Genomic DNA, 22,619 nt, shown 5'->3' with positions numbered 1-22,619 from the left:
AGGGGTGTGGCCATCCCGGGAGGGCTGGTTTTGGCTTCTGGGCCTAAGGTTGCCCACCCCTCAGAAAACGCCTGGGTTGTGGAGGGGAAGAAATGGAACGTGTCTTCTGGAAGATAACATGGTTGGAATGGCGCCCTGAACAGAAAGGTACTCTCATCATCTTAAGAGGTAGAGAGATTCAATGCAAAATTTTGCTTCACACCATATATATACATATAACCTATGCAACATCACATATTTATGGCATGCCTGTTCCTTCCTACTGTGCCTATTTCGCACAGAGGGTGGACAGGAAAATATTCTCCTGCTACGTGTGGCGACCAGTTCTACCTTAGCTAGGTGAAAGTCAAAGAATCGGGTTACCGCCCTGTCTCTCTCTTGAACCGCAAGCTTGCAGCAGGAAGCAGGCAAAGAAATACCGAAGCGGACAAAGGAAGCTCAGTCCTGCCTCCGCCCTTTGCGGCCTCCCCTCAGGCTCCTCCCCCTGCCCCGCCTCCTCGAGCTCCTCCCCGCCCTCGCTGTACCTGTTGCCCCGTTTCCCTAGCAACCGTCCGCGTGCCTCCTCTCGGGGCGCAAGCGGAGTGGTAGGGGGACCATGGCCCGCGTTCCTAAAGGCCGAGCCCGGTCCCCGCCGTTGCCTCCCCAGCCGCCCGCCATTTTCTATGGGCCAGTGGAGCCGGGGAACCCGGTGGTCGACAGCTTCGAGAGCGACCTGAGCCACTGCCTGCACTTCTTGCGGCGGAAACGCGAGGCGGGTGCCGCCAGTGCCAGGGAGCAGGAGCTGCACAGGCGAGGGTAAAACTGGGAGGGGGCTTGCGGGGCTGGGTGGGTAGGTGGAAGGAGGCAAGTTCCTCTTCTCAGTCGGTGCCGGAGAAACAAAGCCTCCGGCCGCTCAGCTGCTTCTCCACCTAACTTTCCAGAGCTGCGGAACATTGTTTACTGCAGTGACCGACCACTTCATCCTCCACCGCTCAACATCCCTACTTTGCCTTTATATCCCCAGTTTATTGCTGTGGAAGGCAGCAACTCTGGTAATGTAATGCTCAAATACACCAGACGGAAATTCATCAGGTGAATTTTCTCCCCCTTTGCTGGGGAAACGCTGCTCTGTTTGAATTTCTGCCTGTTTCAGAGCTGTCAAAGGCAGAGGAGCCCTGCACGGGAGTGAGGGATGAGGTGAGGTTATATACAAGTTCCAGATTCTTTACTTCTTATTTCTGAGTTTGGTGGACTCATGTTCATGTTTTTGTCGATACCAAATAGAAAGGTTTTATTCTGCCTATGAATCCATTGATTTGAAAATAAGGTTTGTGGAAAGCCTACACTTGCACAGACAAACTGACACAGTCACATAAAATGCAAAGGTGTGGGCCATAAGAAATATTCCAAAACCCACATTAGGGCAATATTTTTATTAGGCCAACTAAAAAAAGAAAAACCTTTTACTTTGTTTACCACCTTGCCTGATGGATAGTTCTGAACTAGTTCAAAGCTAGTAACAGGTTTTGTGATGTTGAGTTGGCCTACATTTGCTTCTTGTTTTACTTGGAGAATACTGAATTTGGCCCACACAACTCTCAGTCATTACAAAAACCACAGTGTGATTTTCAGGTCTTCTGTGGGTCTCTTCCTCCCATGCTAGACTGCTCTTGTATAGTAGTTTGCTCACATAAGCAGCTATTTGCATGAGAAAGCTGGTCGCAGCAATGTCTTCATCAGGTCTCAAAATGCTTGATGTCCAATAAGAGGAAGCTGGCCTATATTGGCCTGGTTCACATGTAACACGCCACTGTTGGTCAGTTTCCCTGCGGGGGTTGTTGCTGCAGCAGCAGTGGCCAACTTGAATATTTGGGATGCATCAGTGGTACACCATACGTGCAAACCTGGTGGGGATGGGTTGTTGGGGTGGTTGACAAGCCATCTGCAACCCTAAAAACAGCCCATGGGTTCTGGGTGGCTTGTCAAACAATGCAACAACCCACTGTTACTGGGTTATGAGAAGTCATGGTGTATCTCTCAGAATGGGAGCTGCTGCAACATAATGTGTGAACCAAGTCACTGAGTCAGACCCTGGGTCCATCTAGCCCAGTATTGCTGATACTGCCTGGCAGCTGCTCTCCAGAGTTTCAGGCAGGATTATTTCCTCGCCTTACCTGTAGATGCCAAGTATTGAATTTAGGACCTTCTGCAGTCAAAGTATGTGCTCTACTGAGCTACAGCTGCATATGAATGAAAAAGACCATCTAGCAGCTCCTTTCTTTCATGATTGGAAGCACACATCCTTTTTACTTGATTCACTATAAAAGCTGTCATTATTTTTAATTAACGAATTAATATATTTTTATTCCACTTCTCAGACAAAAAAAGATTCACTGTCCCTGTCTTCAGGCTCACAATCTAAAAAGACACACTATACAAGGAAAAGGGGATGGAAAGTGAAAATCTTTATGATAACATTATATAAGCTCTCAGAAGTTGTAGGGGATAGGTGTAAGCCTTCTGAAGTATTCAGTGCTCTGTTCCTCATTGAATATATACAACCATGTTCACAGTAGTCACCATGAAGGTGGCACTGAGAAGTCTCCAGGTGCTTCAGCTCCATAGCCCAATGCAGTTTAATGAGTGCTTATAAGGTCTTGGAGATTCTCCCTCTTCTTTGAAGTTTTGTTCTGCACAGTTAAAGCCAATCTCCAACTGTGCATTGTTCTGCTCTTCTTCAGCCTTGTACTTTCCTTCCAGCAAAGGGTGCAGCAATGTAATTTTCTGACAGCTGTTGGAAAATTATTGCTAGGGGGAAGCAGAATAACACTTTGTTCTAGCTGCAATCCTTTGGATCCTCAGTTGTGTTAGCAAGGTGAGAAACTTTTACCTACCATGTGAAGAGCCCTGGGGAGCAATGTAGGTGCATAGATACATTTACCAGAACAAGCAAAAAGGTGTAAGTAGAGTAATAGTAGGGATAAAGGGTGCTATTTTCTTTCTTTTCTGGCTGCTGTTTTATTTCTGTTTTGGTTTTGAACACATCTAAAACAAGAGTGATGTGTGGTTCAGGAGACATATTGTCTTATTAATTTGGTTGTTCATTAATGTATTTATTACGTTACAGTACTGATATTGCTTAGATATGTTGTCATTTTCTCCCACTTCTATCTTATCTCCAGTGTTTTTTGATATCTGCATGCTTTTTTCCTCTATTCTGATTGTCTGCTTTCTAGTCTGATTTAATCTGTATGTGATACTATTCAACAGTTTCTTTGTTTGCAACTGCCTAGTCTGCTTTATCACTTCTGACATTTTTCTCTTCTGATTTTGTTAGTCATTGCTCCAGTCCAATGACATTTCCACGTTGTAATTCATTGACTTTATTTAACTATCATGGAGGATTTGTAGAATGAACATCTTTCTGTATTTCTTGATGCCTAAAAGTATTAAACAAATATGCATATTAATAGTTATGACAAACCCATTTCAAAGATCTTATGATAAAAGTTATAGTCCTTTATGACTTAGAGAGCTGCAACTTGATACGTTTTGTTTAGTTTTTAATTATGGGAGTTTCAGGAAATCCTGAAAAAAAAAACCAAACACAATGGCCCAGTTTGCACATAGCGAGTAGCCAAGGTGGGTGAATTTCCCCATGTTTCTCATTGTTGTGGCCGCTGGCCTTTTTTTACATACTAGCTGTACCTGGCGTAACATACGCTGATGTAGCATATCTTAAAGTTTATTAATTAAATATCATCGCGGGGGCACGGGATGCTTGGAGGCCACCGATACAGTGCCGTCTGGCAGACTTGGGGGCAGGGAGGTCAGGGGGAGGGGGAGCAGAGCGGCCTCCCACCCGGCAACCAGGGGCTCCGGCTGTGCCTTGTTCATGCTCCGGACCATGGCGCTGCCCCCTTCGTGGGGGGGGGGTGCGAAGAGGCAGAAAGGGGGGTAGGATTACCTTGGAAAGCCTGGAGGAGTCGGACAAGGGGCTTAGCAACCTGTATCAGCTGACGTTACATGTTGTTGCTGTTGCTTAGCAACCTGTATCAGCTGAAGCCTTTATGGAAACATACCTAAGCGTTTTATATATAGAGATCATTGTTACATGTGAACCCAGCGAGAGTGAGTTGTTGGAATGGTTGATAAGCCACTCAGAACTCATGTGCTCTTTTAGGGTTGTGGGTGGCTTGTTAACCACTCCAACAACACACCCTTGGTGGATTTGCATGTAACAAGCTACAGCATGTCTCTGCTGTGGCTCAAATATTTAAAATGGTGGCAGGCACGATGACAAACACACACACACACATACCCTTTGCAGGGAAATTCAACAACTGTGGCTTCTCGATATGTGTGAACCAGGTCAGTGTGATTCCTATCATTTTTTAAAAAAACGATATGACAAGATTATTATCGTATTTCCAGCTGTAATTTTCTGTGACAATTTTTGTTTAGAACAACGACCTTGTTTAATATTTGGAACAACTACAAGCCTCGATTCCCAGATTGGTATTACAATGAAAAACTTGTAAAAGTTGGTGATCAACTTATGGAAATGAAAGTAAGTGTTACTCCTGGTGAATCCCTGTTAACATTTCCCCTCTATATCTGAGTGTGTATTCTACCAAGCGAAGATACACTTCATGCATTTGGTGAATTGGTCTCTCTCCCTAATAGTTTATGCCTCAAAATAAATAAATAAATCATAGGACAAACTGGATGTGATGGTAAATGTTTTGTTTTCAGTCAGATGAATCTCTTTTAAACACTGGAAGTTGAGCACTGGGAGGGACGGTCAGGATCATGGTGCACAGATAATCCTATAAATAAATAAAATCTCATCTCATGGTTACTTTCAGTTTGGGGCCTTGAAACTGTTACTCCTATCTATTTTCATTTCCGTGGGTATTATGCAGAATGGTGTAAGAAGATGGAGATGATGTTTGTGATTCTCTGGCTGTCATTTTAATACCTGACTCAGGTATAAATAAATAAATAAATAAATAAATAATGCTCTTGTTTTTGTGGGTGACTTCAACAAAATGGAGAAATAATAGAAAGGCATAACTTATTTTGCTGTATATCAACTATCCTAGATCAGACCAGTTTTCCTCCTGCAAATCTGCAATAATCACTTACCTCGGAGTAAGTCCCAATGACACAGTGGAGCTTACTTCTGAGTAGATATATATAAGATTCTAGAATACATGTATTATATGATTTACAATTGTAGAGAAAATAAAAATTTATGTGCTACCCATTTTTGTTTTGTTTCCAGGAATATAAGTTAGCAGTTTCACATTGCTATGGACAGTATCTTCAGCAAGTCAGTAGTCTAAATATAAACAAATCTGGATTGGATGTGCATGAATTTAAATCTAATTTTTTCCCAAATGGACTTAGAGATCAAAGTGCTGCATGTACAGTAAGTATGTACAACAAATATTGAAAGAGAATATTTTTGTTAATGTTTTTATAATTTGGTGTTAAGCAGGATTCATTAAGTATTCAATACAGATGCTTCACATTGTTTTCCCAATGCTAAACTTGTCTGTTCCTTGATGCTCTGATAATCTGACACTAAGGGCATGTGGCTACAGGTCTTTAACATATGCATTTAAATGCTGATTCAGCACAGCATCTTTTTAGTATGTTCCATATTTTGGCTGTATGTAAGAACTTTTGTTATAAAGATTTTACTTGCTAAACAAGCTAAACTTCTTCATAGCACATCTTGATTTGAAATTTTTGGTTATTCATTCTAGCTCCATGTATTGCAAAGAAGGAATATTTGTCTTTACAAAATGGTATGTGATAATGATGTTGATCTGCTGAATCAGGAATCCGTGAAGACATATTTCAGAATCTTGACCATATTTCAACTCATCATGCAGGTGACTCTACCACATGAGCACTTGTGTTGGCTTGTTTATAATGGTATGTCATTCACTTTTCTTTCCAAATGCAGTTTTAGATATTGTTTCATGTCTTAAGAAAAAGCTTTACAGGATGTCTCAAGGTTAAAAAGGGACTTTAACCTTTGGAGTTTTCTTTCAACAGTTATAATGCAATTCTAGGGGTCTTCAACCTTTTCTGGGCTCAGTGGGCACATTTGGAATTGTGAGAGAGTGTTGTGGATGCTCTCACAAAATGGCTGCCTTGGGGCCTTGCACATTTATAAAATGGCACATGGCTTATAATGAAACACTTTTGTTTCTAGAAAACAAACTGCTGAGGCTAAAAGAAAACTAATTTGTCCAACAACCTAATAAAAGGCAGAGGTGAGGTCTGAGTTCCAAAACATTTTTAGACAGAAAAAAACATGACTGGCTGGGGAATGCTGGGAGATGTAGGACTTCTTTCTATCTGAACATGCATCCTTACTATAGTTACTTTAAATGTTAAACAAGAATATACATGCAAAAATATCAAACAATTTATATTGGACAAGTTGGATTCATTAATAGATGAAGAGGAAAACACACATGATCTGCGGTGGGAAAAGAATATATAAACGCATAAGCTGTATATACAGTATATATCAAATAATTTATTTCTCCTTACAGGTACAATTCATATGTACACCATATGTAGACATTTGATGATCGTAGGTCAATCTGCTAAGGTATGGCAAGATAAATTAGAAGCATTTCTCTCTCCTTTTAACAGAGTTGGCTGTTGAAATATATATATATATATATATATATTAAAAAACACCTGTTAATGTTTTATTGTGTTTGGGGTAACATTTTAGCTTTTCCTTGTATTACAATTATGTTTCAAAAAATGTTCCTTGCTAAAACCATAATAAATGAAGTATAAAAATGGTTTTGTCTTAAGAGCTAACTGGGTAATCCTAAAACCCAGACATATCAGCTTGGGGGATTAGGAAAAGGGGGACAGATGTGGCCTCCTAACAGTGGAAAGGAGTTTTGCTGTCAGGAGAGCTCTGTCTGCCCTGACAGCTTAGTTTTGTAGGTAGTGCAAGCCCCTAAAATACAGAATTCTGCTAGTAGTTTAGAGCTGGCTTTGGATGTGCTTAGGGTGACCATATGAAAAGGAGGACAGGGCTCTTGTATCTTTAACAGTTGCATAGAAAAGGGAATTTCAGCAGGTGTCATTTGTATATATGGAGAACCTGGTGAAATTCCCTCTTCATCACAACAGTTAAAGGTGCAAGAGCTATACTAGAGGGCAGGGCACCTGCAGTAAACATGTAGTCTTCAACTATATATAAAGCACACCTTGTTAATATTTTATATGTAGTTATTTTTCATTGTATTCAGATGAAAACTGGTATAACTTTCTTCATATATCCAAACAGTTTAATTTTGTTTATGCATTTAGTTGCAAAATAATAAACTCTGTGTGTGTTTCTTTATGACTGTATAATATACATTTAATTCAGATATTTGCAGTAAGAAAATAATGTGCTCCATAATGATAGAGATGATGATCTTTCTGCTCTATTTAAGTTGAACTGTAGTGCCACCCTGTGGCTTTTTTTAGTAGTGAAATCGTCATGTCACCTACAAAGACTTGCTTAATTGAATGACACTGTGCAAAAAAAGTCAGCAAGGAAAGTGAATTGAGAAAAAAACATACCTCAGCTTTGCAAATAAGTCTGCAAAAGTTACTTGTTAGTAATTTTCAAAATAATATTTTATTATGGCTTAGTTTACAATCACATTTCCTTTAATAGGTGCTTGAATATTTATTATGGGCCTGTGTATGTATGGAGTCATCAATTCCACTGTTAGCTGTACATTATTTGACATGGAGAGCCACTCTGTATGCTGCTGTTTGCCAGTGTTACTATGACTGCCAGTCTGGTATCTATGGAGAGGTAGTAACTTATAATTATTCATTCTTCAATTTTTGTTAAAAGGCATACAGGATCTATGGGAAAGCAGAGGCATAGACCCTGTTCAGATGACACACTAAGCCACGGTGGTTAAGCATTTAGTGTGTCATGTGAACCATTCCTAACCATAGTGGCTACATAACCATGGTTTAAACGTACTCAGTAACCATTTGTTGCAAAAGGGTTAGCAGCAAATGGCTTAGCATGTCTTACTAAAGTGTGGATGATGAGGGCTTTCTTTGCTTTGCTTTCCTTGTGCAAGAAAGAAATCGTATTGGATCCACATTTAGGCATATTCAACTCAGCTTGTGGAAGCGGATTTGTCCTCCACCTCCTCTTCATGGCAGCCTCTCCAGCACCCCAAAAATGCTGCACAGCGGGTTAAGGGACTCTGCTGAATGGGGTGAGCTGTGGTGCAGAGGGGAAGGGGGATCCTCCAAAACTGAGTGGAGGCACCTTCTGTGAGCAGAAGAGCCCTTCTGTCAGCAGAAAGCAGATCCTGGATCCAGTCCACAGTGCTTTAGTCACTGACCAGCTTTGCACACTCATAGAGTAAAAATAAGCCACAGTGGCTTATTTTCCCTCCCTCCCTCCTCAGGAGTGCCAGTTGCAAGCTGCTTAATTAGGATAATTACCCTTGCCAGACATCCGAACCTGGCATGGCTGGATGGCTGGGGTGATTTACAAACCACCCTGAAAACTGTTCTAGGTTTTTAGGGTGGATTGTCAACCCTACCAATTAACCACCCTCACTGGGTTCAGATGACACAACAACCTGTACCTGGCAAGGCTAATTATGCTAATTTGGCAGCTCTTAAACGGCACGTATGGAGAGGGAAGATAAGCTACCGTGGCTTATTTTCCCTCTGTGATCATGCAAACCCACCCACTGAGTGCAATGTTTTGGGACTATTAATACCAACCCAGGGTTTGCTGGAGGTCAGTGTAGCAATTTTCCTGATGAGCTGTCTTCAGAGAAAATGAATTGGATGCACTTAGCATTTTTAGTTTCTCCCCTCCCCCCGCTTCATTTTGAACCAAAAACATTACTAGATTTGGTTGCAGTAAGTGACAAACCCATTAGTCTCTCTCCACATAATTACAGCTGCCTTTCAGGTGCTTTTTATCTGTTCATCCTAGTATGTTGCTAGTGTAGACCAGCTGATGTCTTTGGTGCAATTCAATTCCGATTATGTCTTCTCTCCCCTATCCCTATGTGATGTAGCTCTTACCTGCTCCGTTCAATCTCCCCGTTCATTCTATCCTCAACTTTCTACCTAATGTGCTTCCAGCTTTGCTCTCCCTACTTCTACTTTCTTAGTCTTTTGATTCCTGAATTTTGGACACTTCACCATAGAATAGGCATCTGGATCCGAAGTATTGCCAATGTAGGTCGTACCTGATCCACAATAATCTTCCCTGTTTTGTTCCCTTTCCTACTTGGATTCTGACCCTAGGATGGACTTTGGAATTCTGCATGCTTATGTCAGTTGGATGTCTAACTCAAAAGGAGGGAAGCATATTGTGATTTCTTCTTCTTGCTATCCCAATCTCAGAAATATATATATATATATTTACATATATTCTTACATTGTAGCTATTTGCACGCCGTGGTTTAATTAAAATTGATGAACTAAAGCAAATGGAAAACTTGAGTTCATCGCCGCTAAGCATAGAAACAAAGAAAAGGTTCAAAGAAGCAACTGTAAAGGTATGCATGTTTTATAAAGGTTATAATGTTTAAATTAATAGACAATATAATAATTGTGCATTTCTTCTCTTTGGGTCAGATGGCAGTAATGATCTTCAAAAGATCAGCATTGGAACCAAGAAGACGACCAAAAGGGATTTTTCGACCAAGGGTGAAAAATAATCTAAGAGATATACAACATGTAAGTTTTAGGCAGTTTGCCTGTCCTGACCAGGAACAGGAGCTCATGAGAGTGGCTTAGAGTAAAATCATGTACATGTCTACTTAAAAGTAAGTCCCATTGAGTTCAGTGGAGCTTACTCCCAGGTAAGTAGGTATAAGATTGCAGTCTTAGGCAGGCAGGTATGATTAGGCTGGAGTTGCAGGACTTTGGATAGCTTCGAGAAGACAACTTGCTCAGGCAAGATCTAGCGCACAGCAGAAGCCTTTTATATTTTAGTGGTTAGACTACCACTTCCAGGCCCTGCCCCCATCCTGAAGAGTAGGTGATAGGCTCTGGGTTGGGGTCTGGGTCTTGCCCTTCTACAACTTGCAGTGCTGGCCTTCCGTGGTTATTTATTCATTTAATTTAAATTACATGCAATCCCAACTTTTTTTCTCCAAGGAACTCAAGGCAGTGTACATAATCCTGACTGTTGTTTGGGGTCGGGATCATGACACATTTGTTGAAAATGTTATGATTCCTATCTAATAGTCAAATTACAGTATATATCTCATTAGTCTCTCTGTCAATGACTATTTCCCATCATGCCTCTTTTTCTTTAGAAATTCTGCTTCACAAAGCGTTACTGTTTCTGTGTACAATATAACATATTTCGTAAATAAACTGTTAAAACCAGTTAAGTCTTGCACAAGATGTTGAACACTGATTTCTACAATACTATGCATAGAGTAACTTTTAATTATCTTATAAGCTCTCACATATTACTCACTATTTTAAAAGAAACTACTTAACTTTTTGCAATTTATTTGAAATGTATGTGATCTTTTGTCTTTGTTTTTATTTAGCTACCCTGGCCTCGTACAATCACAGAACGGCTGTTGATGGAGATGTTTGATTGCAATTCAGCTCATTTTTTTGCCATCCTGGAAGCTCTATTTGATCAAAATAGACGGACACTGATCCCTGGGCCTCCTGTTCCTGATGAAGTGGAAATTCATGATGTTGTTTCAGAGCTCTGTTTTGCAGGCGTGGATATTCTTGATGGTAATTGGATCAAAATAATACTGTGATGGAAAATAAAAAAGAATATTACCATTTCCTTACTCTATGAAAATTAGCGATAGAGAAAAGTTTAATTATAACAACAGTAGTATGAGGAAAATGAAACTTAAGCCTTTTATTCTTACTTTACAAAAATAGCATCATCATCGTCTTTAATCCAGTCAGTGACTGGGATCCAAGGTCTATGAGTAGAAGAGAAATAAATGCTATTATATTTCTATATAAAGATGTATGATTGCTAGCACAATAAATTGTGCCATGTATGAGGCAATGAACATAAGAAGAGCCATGCTGGATCAGAGCAAAGTTCCATCTAGTCCAGCATTCTGCTCACATAGTGGCCAACCAGCTACATATGGGAAATTCACAAGCAAGATATGAATGCAACAGCACCCTCCCACCCAAGTTCCCCAGCAACTGATGAACATAGGCATACTGCCTCTGATACTGGACTAGCAGCCATTGATAGTCATATCCTTCATGAATTTGTCCAGTCCCCCTTTAAAGCCATCCAAATTGGTGGCCATCACTACATCTTGTGGAAGTCAATTCCATAGTTTTATCTATGTGCTCTGTACTTCCTTTATTCTGTCTTGAATCTCCCACCAACCAGCTTCATGGGGTGACCTTGGGTTCTAGTGGGAGAGGGTGAAAAATGTCTCCCTATCCGTTTTCTTAACACCATATGTACTTTTCTACACTTCTATCATGTCTTCGCTTACTCACTTTTCTAAGCTAAACAGTCCCAGATGTTGTAACCTTTCCTTGTAGGGGAGTTGCTCCATCCGCTTCATCATTTCAGTTGCCCATTTCTGGTTGTTTTACAAGTCTGCAATATCATTTTTTTTAGGTGTGGTGACCAGAACTGTACACAGTATTCTAAGTGTGGTTGCACCATGGAACTGTATAAGTGAAACATGATATTGGCAATTTTATTTTCAGTTCCTTTCCTAATTTTGCCTAACATGGTATTTGCCTTTTTCACAGCTGATGCACACTGGGTCAACATTTTCATTGACTTGTACTCATATACTGTGGACCCCACTGCTATTCTATTTTCAAGTCACCTTCCCCAAAAAATCCCAAAAAGGGAAGAAAAAAAATGTAGGCATATTTTAATAAGCAGACGCAGCTCAAATATAGGTCTGTGATATATGTTCTGTGATAGGGCCAGTTATTTGGGAAGGCATGTTCATTGACAGCCAGTCATTTGGGTGGGTCTTCATCTTCTCTTTCTGCCTACACCACAAATACTGTCACTTGAACTCTTAACTCTTGTTCTAAACCCAATTTAGGAGCAGCTCCTAACTCTTCATACTAAGGATGACTAGTGGGGAGAGATCTTAACCTCAAAGCGGATGGAAATGGAGTAGTATGCTAAATGAATGAAAACTGGCACTTTCAATGTCTTATATATCACTATCAGGAAATGATCAGCAATTAGAGCAAACTCTCTAGTTTCAACATGTATTGAGATACTTTGTTAAGAAACCAATATGTAAATGAAATATATTTCAGGATTATATATTCAAATACTATGATATCTAACAAGTTAATTTTTTATTAAAGGTGGTGGCATCAGTGGGCCAGGTAACACACCCACCAATGCTTCTAGTGTAATAACAACATCATCAACACTTATGCAGCAGATATTATCAGGTAAAGTCTTTACAACACTTGTACAGTTTTGAGATACGATTCATTAAAACGGTATAGTCACTGAGCAGGGATTCTTCAGAAAATGTCCAAACCCACATTCTTTGTCAATGTTCAACTAGCCCTTTTAGTATTTTCTATGACAGGCTTGATTGCATTCACATTTCTTTGAGATAAAGGGTCACTTCACAAGACCACTCTCCTGGGCACTTACTCCTTTGCAGATAGGATCATGCTAGTAGTGAACAGGTCAGCACAAGCATGGACAGAAATGTGGAGTTTCTATTTGTAATACATGATTCTAATGACATGCATACTGTGGGAATAATCTACTGCATACTAGAAAAACATAGCTAGTCATGTAGGTTATCGTCAATAACCAATTCTTAAGTAACAATCAGATTATGGGTAATAATGTGAGCTAAGTAATGAGACCTTTATCGTGCCGTCGCCCCACATCATTCCCAAAATTATGGGAGGTCCAGATGACATTGCCTTAAATTTGTAATGTTTTCCCATTGCTTCTATCTTTTTTCTTTCCACAAAAAATCCTTTAAGGAGGAAAAGATGGTATAGCTGCACAGTGTCTTTTTATTGTTTTGGAACCACCCATCCGGAAGGACCCCTATTTTCATCTTTTTTAAAAGGATACCAGATGCTTTATGTTCTTACCAGGAGTACTGAAAAACCAAATAAACTCTTCAGTTTATTTTATTCATTTATTTTGATATATTCTACCCTGTGTTCAAATAACGATGATGCAGATTAATATAAGAAATGTTGATAATTGACTGCAGAATTTCTAAGATCTTCCATCCTTTCCTAAACTCTTGTTGCCTGGTCCAAGGCTGCCCAGGCATCATTTCAGCCAGTAGCAAAAGGAGAGGTAGTGCTGGCAGATAGTCAAAGGTCAAGTGAAAGGTTGGAGCATGTCGAAGGGTGTACAGAACAATCAAGGGAGATTCCAAAGATGCCAAAATACATGTGTGCTATAGTGTTTCACTATGAGTTGCATGCACATGGTCATGTGTGATCTACCTGTGTGTGTCCACAGGTAAATCTTTTCAACTTGAGGCGAAGCATATTTGGGGGCCAAATACCAGCAGCCCAAAGTGGTCCCTACTATATTTGTCCCTCCGTTCACTCACATATACACACACATCCTGTTTATGCACACACCCATTTGCGAAGACACGTGCATCTTTATCTGCCCTTCTCTTTCCTTGTTTGGGGATAGCCAGAGGTAGATAAATCCAGCTCTGGACTCAGCCAGTGCTGAGAAGAGCATCTCCTTGAGGCACCAGTTTCCTTCATGTCTTGCCTTCCCCTCAGTTGACTCTTCAACTGAGTTTGGAGCTGGTTTCACCTGCTGCTTGTCATTTTTGATCAGGTCGGCACCTCAAGGATCAACTACTCAAGGAGACATTTCCATGGGCAATGGCCTAGTGGGATGGATTGAGGAGCCTCATGGGCCAGATTAGGCCTGTGGGCTGGAGGTTCCCCATAGCTGCTGAAGACTATCAATATGTTAGTGTATTTGGATCTTACTGATTCATGGAGTACACAAATTGTTAAAGTGTTGTCAAAGATACTGCTGAAATTTGGTATCCCTCAAACTTGTAGCATGAAGCCTGTTTCATAACAGTGCCTAATACTTCTGGCACTGAATAAGGCAAGTTACAGATGGGGATGGAGTGTTGGCTGTAATATACCTGCTTTTTGTTAAAAAAAAAAAAAAGGAAAAAGAGGGTGAAATTGTTATTTACGTCCCCCTTGTAATGTCTAATTTGTCCCTTATTGTATTATTATTTCTTTCTAGAGAAATTTGAATGGAAAAAATGTTGCATAACTATCTCTTGACTAGAAGTTTGAATTAGAGATCTTAATTGAATGCAGTTGGATTTATACTATTTGGACAGAATTCAAATGAAACATACTGGTCTTATACATGCATACAATACCCAACTGTTAAAAAAGAGTTATCTAAGGGTTCCCCTTGGTGTTTATGAAGACTGTGGGATTCTTATACCTTTTGTGATACTTTTATAGGGAGGAATGGTGTTTCTGCAGAGTCTGTCTTGAGGTTTCTTAAAATGGCCTTCAGCTATGAGGAGTGGGATTCCTTTGATTATGCAACAATACGGTTTTATTCTTTTCTTCAGGTAACCCAGTTTGTTATTATTAAAGGTGTATTGTTTTTTAAAATAAACAAATAAATCATTGTCTATATAAGAATTCTTATTTTTCTGTTTATTAGAGTGAAAATAAACTAGTATGGAAGAATGTAGAAGCAGAACTCAAACTACTTCTAGTAATGCAACCTTTAATATCTACAAGAAAACCAAGGCATGGTTTGTGTGTTCAGGGAGACAATATCAGAGAACTAGTGAATTTTCGTACAGGAAGGAAATCCATTGCATTTCAAGGTATGACACAGTTAACTACGGTTGTCAGCTGCAATAACTTATTTCAGTTAATGTTTATATCAGGAGGTTTTAGTACAGAATAAGAAGAAATTAGAAACCATCCTATATATATTTCTAGGTAATGCTAAAGCAACATTAATCTACTGTTTGGCATTTCTGCTATAATAGGCTTTGCAACATTGCAGTGCCGTAATAATAGTTACTCAGCCTTCCCCATCCCGGTGCCCTCCAGATGAGTTGGATCACAACTCCCCAGATTCAAAGGGTTAAGGAAAAAGACCATTTTAACAAGGTTTTATCACATAGACACAATTCAACAACTGTATTAAACAATTAAAATGCACTGGCATCTACTGATTGCATTCATGTTATACAAGAATACCAAAAGAGAAATTAAAAAAGCAGGTCAAACTTGTTTCGACACCAGGGTGTCTTCTTCAGTGACCCCAGGCTTCACAGAGCTCTTGGAAAATGTACTTGTATGGGCTGACTTAATAGAAAAGCCCTGAATTAGAGCAGCTGGTAAGCAGATAGTAACGTAGTCAGTAGCAGACAGACTGAGGCTTGCTCTATTGGATAGATGGGAGTGACAATTCAGGGCTTTTCTATTAAGTCAGCCCATACAAATACATTTTACAGGAGCTCTGTGAAGCCTGGGGTCACTGAAGAAGACACCCCAGTGTCGAAATGCGTTTGACCTGCTTTTTTAATTTCTCTTTTGGTATTCTTGTATAACATGAATGCAATCAGTAGATGCCAGTGCATTTTAATTGTTTAATACAGTTGTTGAATTGTGTCTATGTGATAAAACCTTGTTAAAATTGTCTTTTTTCTTAATCCTTTGAATCTGGATAGTTGTACATTTTGTTAAGGACAACACCCTTTCTTTTTACACGGATCACAACTCGCATAATTGGGAAAAGCTCCTCTAAGTCTTAAGCACTCTATTTGCTAGTACAGCAAGACGTGGCTCAAGTTGTTACTTTACTTTGTGTTCAAATAACAAAGTCAGTGCAGGTATTTTCAGACAGCTCTTCAGAAGGGTGAGGGGGCGGAAAGAACCATGGATGGGGGGAAAAGTATTTTTCTGTTGATTTGTTAAGGTCTATACTTGTCTTTACTAAATCATAAAAACAAGTTTGTTATTTAAACTGACATTTTGCCAGACATAAAATGATCATGCTGTTTGAAGATTTTAAATTTAGGCACATCTTGCTGTGTTTTGTTTAGAAAGAAATTATGTATAAAATGGGAACTGTACTTTATTTTCATAACTCATTTCCTATAACTACATCTACCGAGGATTTGAATTTCAGTTGTATTTTAATGGAATTGACTGCTTTTCTTTTCTTTTTAAAAATAAATTACAACTGAAGAGGGATTAGTACAAACAGGAAAAACTTCTGATGATCTTTTTCTGTTGGCACGGACTCTGTATTCCTGCATCTGTTCGTCTGAGGAGGTATAGTAAAACTGAAGTCGTGTGTATGAAATAGTTTTGTTAAATGCAAGTCAAAATAAGAGGAAATAACTTATTACAAAATGTAGTAAATAATAGATATTAGCTTTAAAGAATTACATTTGATATCTTTAGTTTTTAAACAATTAAGAAAAAACATGAGACTTCAAAGAAAGAAAGCTTTTTAAAAAAAACTGTTGCAAGAGAGAACATTTCTAGAGAATAGAGACTATTTCTGAAGTAATGTGATAGGAGGGGAGCTTGTAGAAAAGGGTGGCAGTGAAAGGGTTCTTACATACAAAATCTAAAAAGAGAGCTCAAATCTTGTTCACAATACTGTTGAAATTGTAATAAGCTGTACCTCTTTCTTTCCCAGCAGGAGATGCTGGCAGCAACAGTAATGCAGGGAAAGGCGAGTGGGCAGAGAAAGAAAGTGCCTCAGCTCTCCCATTTCAAGAAGTTAGCTGTGGGAGAGGTGAGGCACTATTCACTTACAGGAACAGGAGTATGAGGAGATGCTAGCCAGTGAGGAAGAGTAAGATGATACACCAGTGTTTGAATCTGTGAATGCAGTTTGGGATTTTTCAGTATTTTGTCAGTGTGCACCCTCTGAGGTCAACTAGCTGCATAGTTTATCACTTATAAGCAAGAAATAAGCTCTGCCTGCAGCCGGAGATGCTAAACAAACTACTGTCGGTTTGTTTAATGTTACATTTGAACTGGAATTCCTGGCTTGTCACTCCAGGAAGCCAAGAACAAATTCTGGCTTCATAGTGTGGCTTGATAGAAGAGCAACACACCTAGGGTGACCATATGACCCGGATTTGTCCGGATATGGCCGGATTTTTGCTGCAAACCGGCAGATCCGGGAGGGGGAGGGGAAATCAGGATTTTTTACAAAGAGCAGCTCTAATGGGAATTAACAAAAATGCTTATAACTCCGTCATTTTTTAAGATAAAGACATGAAACTTGGCACAATGGTAGCTCTTAGGAAGGGCTTTAGTCATACCAAATTTGAAACAGATCTGTTCATCCACTGATTTTTTAGGAATTTTTTAAAAATTAAGGTTTTAAAATTATTATTTTTTAAATCGTCATTTTTAAAGATAAAGAGATGAAACTTTGCACCATGAAAGGACTTAGGTAGAGCTTTAGCCACACCAAATTTGAAACAGATCTGTTCATCCACTGATTTTTTAGGAATTTTTTAAAAATTAAGGTTTTAAAATTATTATTTTTTAAATCGTCATTTTTAAAGATAAAGAGATGAAACTTTGCACCATGAAAGGACTTAGGTAGAGCTTTAGCCACACCAAATTTGAAACAGATCCGTTCATCCATTGATTTTTTAGGAATTTTTTAAAAATTGAGGTTTTAAAATTATTATTTTTTAAATTGTCATTTTTAAAGATAAAGAGATGAAACTTTGCACCATGAAAGGACTTAGGTAGAGCTTTAGCCACACCAAATTTGAAACAGATCCGTTCATCCATTGATTTTTTAGGAATTTTTTAAAAATTGAGATTTTAAAATTATTATTTTTAAAATCGTCATTTTTAAAGATAAAGCAATGAAACTTTGTACCATGATAGGATTTAGGTAGAGCTTTAGCCACACCAAATTTGAAAGAGATCCGTTCATCCATTGATTTTTTAGGATTTTTTTAAAAATGAGGTTTTAAAATTATTATTTTTTAAACTGTCGTTTTTAAAGATAAAGAGCTGAAAGTTGGCACCATGATAGCTTTTAGGTAGAGCTTTAGCCATACCAAATTTGAAACAGATCTGGGGCCAGTAGCAAACCCTGTTAACAACAACAGCAGCTTGCAATGAGTGAAGATGCAGTCAGAAAAAATATTTGAGGGAAGGGGAGAATGTAACACTTTTTATACTGTTGTTTTTATACTATTTTTATGTTTTTAAAATTTTTGTATACTTTTAATGTTTACTATTTTTAATTGTTGTAAACCGCCCAGAGAGCTTCGGCTGTGGGGCGGTATATAAATGTAATAAAATAAATAAATAAATAAATAAATAAATAAAATAACACAAAGAGAATATCAAAAGCTTCAAAGTACAGCAAAACCTACAAAAGTAGGAGTGAGTGAAGTTAATTTCAGATACATTGAATCTCTCACTTGTTCTTTATTTCAGTGATTTTAACATTAAGATGTTATGAAGAAGAGATTTGTCTTAAATGTGTGCTGTAAAATCAGACATGTAAAATCAGACTATGTTCGGGTGGGCACGCCCCCTTGGTGCTGGACACGCCCCCTTGGGGGCGACCATGTTGTCCTCCTTTTTGTTTTCCAAAATATGGTCACCCTAAACACACCAGGAATCCCAGTTCAGCTGTAACACTAAATAAATCAGTGCTGGAGGTTTCCTAGTTTGTTTAGTCACTCCTGTTGGCAGGCAGAGTTGCCTTAAATTAGATTAATTTAGAACAGAGATTTATCAGCAAGCTGAATGACCTAACTTCCAAATCATGGAGGAACTGGTGTCCTCTGTAATCTGAGATTGAGAGATCCTCTATCAGAATGAACTACCTTTATACAAAGCTCATTGTTCAGATATTAAAAGTAGGCAATATGCTGCTTGTTACTGATAAGCATTTCTGGATTATTTTTATGTGTGAGAACCAGCCTTTTAATATCCTATTTCATTATTTCTTGTGGCTTGATCATACACTTGGTGTAGTAGTGATAATAATGCCTGGATCAGGTTTAGGAGTTTTGGTGTCCCATGACATAAATCCAGAATCTGTCCCTTGAAATAGTTTAGCAGCAATCACTGGCATAGCTATGCTGATTTTTATAGAGAAAGGTGCTTCTGCAGTTTGAAGTGGTCTTAAAAGTAATTTTGAGTTTCCTGGAATGCAAATGCAAACATTAAAGATTTAATGTTACTTTAAAAAAAAAAAGGAAATGTTTTCCCAATGTGGTGTAGTAGTTAGTGTGTTGGACTGGGGGTCAGGAGATCCAGGTTCTGGTCCCCACTCATCCATGGAAGCTCACTGGGTGACTTTGGACCAGTCACAGACTTTCAGCCCAGCCTATCTCAAAGGCTTGTTGTTGTGAGAATAAAATAGAAAGGAGGATTACGTACCCCACCTTGGGTTCCTTAAGGAGGAAAAAGGCAATGTATATAAATGCAATAAATAAATAAATAAATGTTTGCAGTTAAAGCAAACTAATAGTCTTGGTTATCAGTCAGAAATAGGAGAAAAACAAAATCGATGTTGAAGGGACATATTTAACATGCATACCATGTTTCCTTTTTTTCTTTTTATTATAGAACAAGTGGGAAGAACGATTTGGGGAGATCACATTATTACTGCCCATGTTATTGCTCTTGGCCTACATGGCGGGCAGTGCTAGCATGAGAAATAACCCTAACAACTCACTTGAGGGCTCTCCCCATTTCAAAATTTACCGGATCAGTGTGGGATGCAACTATGTAGAAATGGAAACTACTAAAGTAGTGCAAAGATTTAGCCATTTAACAGAATTAATATGTCAAAATGCAAAATGATTTAATTGGTTACAAAACCAATTAATCAGTATCTGTTTTTGAAAGTATTGAAATTTTTCGTCTTCAGGTTCTTGTATTGGACAGAGAAATGGTAATAGATGCAACAATATTTTTGTGGCAAAGGTGTAAAGTGGCAATTCAGAGGATCCAAATGAGTGGAAGCAACTTCTTAAAGTTCGTTCATAAATACCAAACACCCAAGGTAATCGGTTTAACATGCACTTGTATTAAGTTTGGTAAAACCATGTGTGTCTGCCTGTCTACAAGTGTTCCTTGGCCACTGGCTGTGATGTTGCTCATGATGTGTATTTATTTACATTTTGCCCACTCCATATAAATACAAGATAACTTCTGTAAGGAAAATGAAAAGTTAGTTTGGCTGTGATAAATGTTCTATGAAGTGGAGGGAATGATAGATGGAAGAAGTAGGGACTAGAACATAGTGGAAAACATCACACATTAACTAGGAATGTGAGGGGTGTGTGTGTGCAATTAGCGGAGAAAAGTTGAACAGAAGCAGGAAGGACCGAAATGATTTCAGAAGCAAAATGGCTGAAAAGGGCAGAATAGGTTGAGAAGCAGGGATCTAAGAGGAGCATAAGTGCCAGTGGGAGAGTTTTAAAAGAAGTATGGGCAGAGTCAGGAAGTTGAAAGGGACAAGGAAAATGTGGGGCTTAGGAAAAAACAGAGTTCTAGGGATGGGAGAGGCTAGGTAGCATTGGGAGGTAGAAGATAAGCAACAAAGCTTTTGGAGACTCTGGTGATGGGTAGTGTGTTTGTGTTTGTTTTTTAGTAGTAGTAAAACATTATTGTTTCAACCAATGGTTACAACAAGCATAATAAAAGCAATGCTAAAACAAATCATACATTCTGCAAGGTCAGAAATTTTGCTCTATACATTTGGGCTGTAAGAGCAAAGTTGGGCAATGACAATACGACAGTCTTGTTATTGCATGTAAATAAAAAGTATATTATTTTTGAATCGGACCAGCTGGACTTATTCTCAAAAAAACCAATCTAAATATTTAGAATGAATTTGAGAATAGATAAGGCAGTAGAACACATAATGAGGCAGATCCTCCACTTTGCCAGTACAGCAAGGGCAGAGTCTCGAGCCATAAGGCATTTTATTAAAACGCTCTTCTAGCACTGCTGTTTTCATTTGTTGCATCTTTAATTGTGCGAGGGCTGATCTAAGATGAGGGCTAGAAATTAGAGTCAGGTACCGTTCACATTCAAATTTTAGCTTAGTCTCTGCAAACCAAGGTGCTGATTACTTGAGACTGCACAGAGATCCATTTGATGTGTGTGTTTGTACAATCAAATCTTTTGCTGCAAGTTCCTAGTTAGTTATAATAATGAGTAGCTATATTGATTTCATTTATGCACACATAAGCAAATGATGGTGTATTGTTTTGCAAGCTGCCTGAGTCTCATGGACTTGCTGACAAGCGAGAAGTGAAACACCTGCCCATGCCCACTTACATTCTTGGGCCTGTCCTTGTGTAGCAGTGACCAAGTTACCCTGCCACTGGATTCTGTCCTATTGTCTTACAACCTGTTTGTGTTCTGTCTCATTCACAATAAATATCCATGTCACAGAAAGGTTTTTGGTTTGAGTTAGTTAACAATTGAAACAAAGCGACTCACAAACAGGCTACATTTAAAGGTGAGATAGTGAGGACCCAGAGCAATTCAACAAGTAGTTAAGTCTCCAGAAGCCAGGAGACAAGCAGTTTCATTTGGAATTATCTGATTCTAAGATATGCCCTATGCATTAGTGAGCCAAGGCACACTGTTAAGCCTGACACTCTCCTCTGAGCTACTGTAACTTCTTAAAGGGGCAAAGCCCAAGCAGTCAGTTGAGTGTGATGTTGGTTTTGTTTGCAGTGCAAGTCTGTGGTTCCAGTGAAGGGGTGCTCTATGGAGGGATAGGGTATGAATTATGGATTATTGGGTGGGATTGAATTGATTGTATGGTTCCCTCTTCCATTTGTCTAGGGTAGTAGTAGTGTATGAGTGTATTTCAGTTCTAGGTACTGAGATGCATAGATGGATTTGACTTCTAGGCATTGGGGTTGGTGGATGTTTTTGGTTTTTCTTTTTGTTTTGTGAGATTCTTCTGTTGGGCAGTCTTAAGAAATATGGGAATCCTAAGATCTGTCCCATCCAACAAGAAATTCACAAGATACTTGTAATCTGGTATGGAAGGCCAGAATCATTTTGAGGGAGCAGGGATACATCAGCTATGTGGTATCACAACAGGCAACGTAAGTCAAGGCAAGGTAGAATTGGTCAGGACGCTGGACAGATCACTGTGACAGATGCTGGCAGGAAATTAATCAAGGAGATCTGTTGTCTCAGCAACATGTTGAGGCCTTCTGAAGGCTCTTTGGTCTGGATCTGCTGTTAGCACCCTACCCCATGCTCCCATCTGAGGAGTTGTCTATGTTTCCAAGAAGCATTGCCAGATTCTGCAGTTGCTGGCCCCTTTATGGCGGCAGTGAGGACTGCATGGGGTGGGTGGGTTGATGTCTGACTCTGAGGGGACCGGTAAAGTTACATCCTTTACACTGGAAGGCCCTGGAGTAGCAGATGATAGCTCACTGAATGATGCCTCCTCCCCCTCTGAGATTCCTTGGAGCCAGGGGCAGAGTTGAGACTAGAGAACATGACAAACTATGGTAGGTCACTATTTGGTCAAGCCACCCACCCACATCTGTCAGACACTCTGCACTGAATGTTCAGGGTCAGGT

General features: G+C 39.2%; 1 protein-coding gene across 1 annotated transcript in view; it reads left to right on the top strand.

Moving 5' to 3' along the window:
* Positions 1 to 593: 593 nt before the first annotated feature.
* Positions 594 to 22,619, top strand: part of CFAP54 (cilia and flagella associated protein 54) — a 122,398-nt gene continuing 100,372 nt past the window's right edge. The window contains exons 1-14 of the mRNA XM_063134983.1: positions 594 to 795; positions 4,444 to 4,549; positions 5,267 to 5,413; positions 5,754 to 5,925; positions 6,555 to 6,613; positions 7,691 to 7,834; positions 9,450 to 9,563; positions 9,643 to 9,744; positions 10,572 to 10,770; positions 12,358 to 12,447; positions 14,494 to 14,606; positions 14,702 to 14,870; positions 16,247 to 16,332; positions 19,931 to 20,065. Of these exons, the coding sequence (XP_062991053.1) occupies positions 596 to 795; positions 4,444 to 4,549; positions 5,267 to 5,413; positions 5,754 to 5,925; positions 6,555 to 6,613; positions 7,691 to 7,834; positions 9,450 to 9,563; positions 9,643 to 9,744; positions 10,572 to 10,770; positions 12,358 to 12,447; positions 14,494 to 14,606; positions 14,702 to 14,870; positions 16,247 to 16,332; positions 19,931 to 20,065 (1,836 nt within the window). The 5' untranslated portion in view covers positions 594 to 595. The remainder of the gene's footprint in view (positions 796 to 4,443; positions 4,550 to 5,266; positions 5,414 to 5,753; positions 5,926 to 6,554; positions 6,614 to 7,690; positions 7,835 to 9,449; positions 9,564 to 9,642; positions 9,745 to 10,571; positions 10,771 to 12,357; positions 12,448 to 14,493; positions 14,607 to 14,701; positions 14,871 to 16,246; positions 16,333 to 19,930; positions 20,066 to 22,619) is intronic.

The sequence above is a fragment of the Elgaria multicarinata genome, chromosome 9, assembly GCF_023053635.1.
Source record: "Elgaria multicarinata webbii isolate HBS135686 ecotype San Diego chromosome 9, rElgMul1.1.pri, whole genome shotgun sequence".
Classification (NCBI taxonomy): domain Eukaryota; kingdom Metazoa; phylum Chordata; class Lepidosauria; order Squamata; family Anguidae; genus Elgaria; species Elgaria multicarinata.
The sequence above is the reverse complement of the archived record's forward strand: the minus strand, read 5'-3'. Positions and strand labels throughout refer to the sequence as shown.